This window comes from Antrostomus carolinensis, unplaced genomic scaffold (genome assembly GCF_000700745.2).
Source record: "Antrostomus carolinensis isolate BGI_N321 unplaced genomic scaffold, ASM70074v2 scaffold22584, whole genome shotgun sequence".
In the NCBI taxonomy this organism is placed as follows: Eukaryota; Metazoa; Chordata; class Aves; order Caprimulgiformes; family Caprimulgidae; genus Antrostomus; species Antrostomus carolinensis.
Window position 1 is genome coordinate 17,134 of NW_010310394.1, and position 3,045 is coordinate 20,178.

The window sequence follows — 3,045 nt, forward strand, 5'->3', positions numbered from 1 at the left end:
GCAGAGTGAGCTCTTTGTTGGAACAGGATTTGTCTTGGATGCTTGTTATCTCAAGCTGAATGGCACAATACAAATGAGGAAGTGTTAAAACTGCTTGAGGAGAAGGAACTTTCAGTTCCCTAACCCAGATTATTATTGAGCTAGCGTGGAAAAACAATACATTAAACATTTGCACAAATGATGGAAACAGGTTTTGGTGAGGTAAGGACTGGACTCATTTCCATCAACAGCACGGTGTTAAGTTGGCAGCATGACACCAATTAAAGCTGTGCTCTTAAATCCATAGTCTAGAACACTTTGCAATACCAAGTCAATAATCTGTGATCAGATGGTACTGAACTTTATTGAAATCTGGTTTTATTAATATAAAACATGCTTAGAACTAGAAACTCTCTCTCATATGAGGGGAGCCAGCAAGCACTGCGGTTCTTGAGTGTGTTTGTGAATGTGATTTGTTACCTGTACAGATTGTAACAGAGGGATATTCTTGTTTCTGCAGAGTGACCAGCAGCTGGATTGTGCCTTGGATTTGATGAGGCGTCTGCCTCCGCAGCAGATAGAGAAGAATCTCAGTGACCTCATTGACTTGGTGAGTATTGGATGCTCTAACCAAGTAACAGCTGAGTCCTGGGTGTAACAAAGATCTGGTATATAAGAACATTTCCTGAAGCATCTTGGAGGTGTGGTTATTTGTTTCTCTCCTTGTTTTTTTGGCAAGGTTGAAGAATACAGCAATTGCCCCAACAATGTCAGGAATGTACGTGTTTATTTTGGGCAAGCCAACAGGTACTGCTGTGTATGCACGGACAGGCTTTTGGATGAAGGGTCATTAGCAGCTTTCTTGATGAAGTCATCACCAGTCTGAAGGCTGCTGTTTAGTAAAACTAATTTGGAACAGTTTATACAAGGTTGATGCGTGCCCTTGTAGTGTGTATTGTCTCCTGATAAAACTACCTGCCTGGTTGTGGTTTGACACAGGACTTGTACAGAAGGTGCAGTGAATGTGCTGTGGCACGTACTTCAAAGATATTACTGAGACAGATATGTCAGAACACGGGGGTTCTGGAGAACACCCAAATCTGTTTATAATTTATCCCATATCAGGCATAAATTCAGTGAGTATCCAAAAAAGTTTTGCCCCTGAAACATTTATTTTCCTTCTATAAACTGCTAATGAAGAAAACTAACTTAAGAAGGATGCTTATGCTTGTTACTAAATTATAGGATTTAGATACACATCCTATAATATGCTAGCTAGTGTCAGCTGTCCCTTAAAACAGCGTGTGGCACGGTTGCCTCTGGAGTAACTTAAAGAATTACTGAAATATGGATTTAATCTATATAGAACCTACTATATGGGTGGCTGGGAAAACTTGTTTCTATTGTCCAGTCTAAATACATGGCTTATATCTGACCTAACCTGCTAAATTCTTGCAGACAGAGGACATTGAGGCTGGAACAGGGCTGATAAACCTTTAAACTAAGCCTTTCCTCTTACCTGCAGTGAGAATTACATCCTTTTTCTGTGCCAGATCTGAATTTTATGTGTGATTGTTGACAAACCTTATCCGAGGACCCTAAAAACCTGATGGTTCTGCACATAGCAGCTATTTGAGCTCGTACCTCTTAATTAAGTGGTTTAAATTGTGTCCGAGCTGTTTGTCATCTTTGTGTGCAGAAGAGCAGCAGTTTACCAGGTAAAAGTTTAGTTAGTTCCAAAGTGGTATTGAAGCTGGTGTTGGTGAACTTGAGAGGAGTCCCATGGTCAAAAAGCTGTGGCTGACTTAAATTTATCAAACTCTATTTAAATACTGCTTTTAATTAAGTAAGCCAAGGTACAGGTAAGAAAGCTCTGTGGGTCAGGAAAGAAGTTATTCCCTGCAGGAAGGGATTATTTTCTGTTTCTTGAAACCATTTAGTAATTGGCTACATCTGTGCCACCAAAACTCTTGGCAACCTAGAGCATCATTTTTTGTGGCTGTTGCTGGAAGTAGGATGCAGAATAACGAGATTATGGATATGATTTAGTGTAACACGCTTGGTTTTCTGATGAAATTTGGAGGCCTGAACAGATATCAGGGTTTTAGCAGCTCCAAGGACCATTCAAAACAGTGAGTTGTTTGGGAAGCTGTGATGAGCTTGACTGTATAATTGGTATGAGGGTTTTTTAATGACTCAGAAAATTGCTGGTTACCTCTAAATGTTGGAATGACTTTTGGATGGTGCTCATTAGTGCTCTACATGCTTTCCATCAGCAACACGCTCGCTGGGCTTCTTTTCATATTGAAAGTGTAACATGAAACAGACCGGTTTGAATGATGCTTGTTAGAAGGAGGGTCTGTGTGATTCCCACACTAGTCATTGCAGTCCCTTCTCTGGGCTAGAGATGAAATAATTTGTTAAATCCAGTCTGATTTCTATCTTGTTGAGACATCTGTAGACCTCTTCTGCAGCCTGACCTCCACAAGACTGAACTCTACACTCTAGTTAGACAAGAGCAGTGTATGCACTGCCACCTGTAATAGTTCCAAAAACATCATAAACCAGACTCAAGCAAATAGTTTTTTGGCCTTTTTTGGCAAATTTCATCTAAACCTTTACAGCTGATGTTTTTATTCAATTTCCTGTACTGTTACCAGACAGTAACCTCCTTGAAGTAAAAGGTCAGACTCCAAATGCATGACAAGCCTGTGCAGGTTCATTAAATTTGTGACAGAATTATAAGAGGTGGTACCCTGACTTCTGCTTCCTTTGTGCTTGGTTTCTTTGCTTCCTTACACTGCTGGGCTGGAGTAGATGTGAGGCATCATTTTTTTTTCAGCATGAAGCTTAAGGTATTACTTGAAGTCTGTGTGCAGCTCGACTTTCCATAGTTGTCTTACAGGAATTGATCTCCAAACTGATGAGTGTAGCTGCTGTTTTGATGTTTGTTTAAGATCCATTGAAAGGAGGTCAAGAAAGACTTAGAAATGTCTTTGTATGTAAAGTTTTCCAAAACTAATATAGTGAGAAAGTGATATTTACTTCTTAGGCTGGTATTCCTGC

The 3,045-nt window shown here is 40.0% G+C and overlaps 1 protein-coding gene across 2 annotated transcripts in view; it reads left to right on the forward strand.

The window, feature by feature from the left end:
- The first annotated feature begins 502 nt into the window (after nt 1–502).
- Nucleotides 503–3,045, forward strand: part of CAPZB (capping actin protein of muscle Z-line subunit beta) — a 44,776-nt gene continuing 42,233 nt past the window's right edge. Inside the window, exon 1 of one of the 2 annotated variants that reach the window (XM_010166420.1) lies at nt 503–589. In XM_010166420.1, the coding sequence (XP_010164722.1) occupies nt 533–589 (57 nt within the window). In that variant the 5' untranslated portion in view covers nt 503–532. The remainder of the gene's footprint in view (nt 590–3,045) is intronic. The other variant, XM_010166419.1, reaches the window with a different exon arrangement.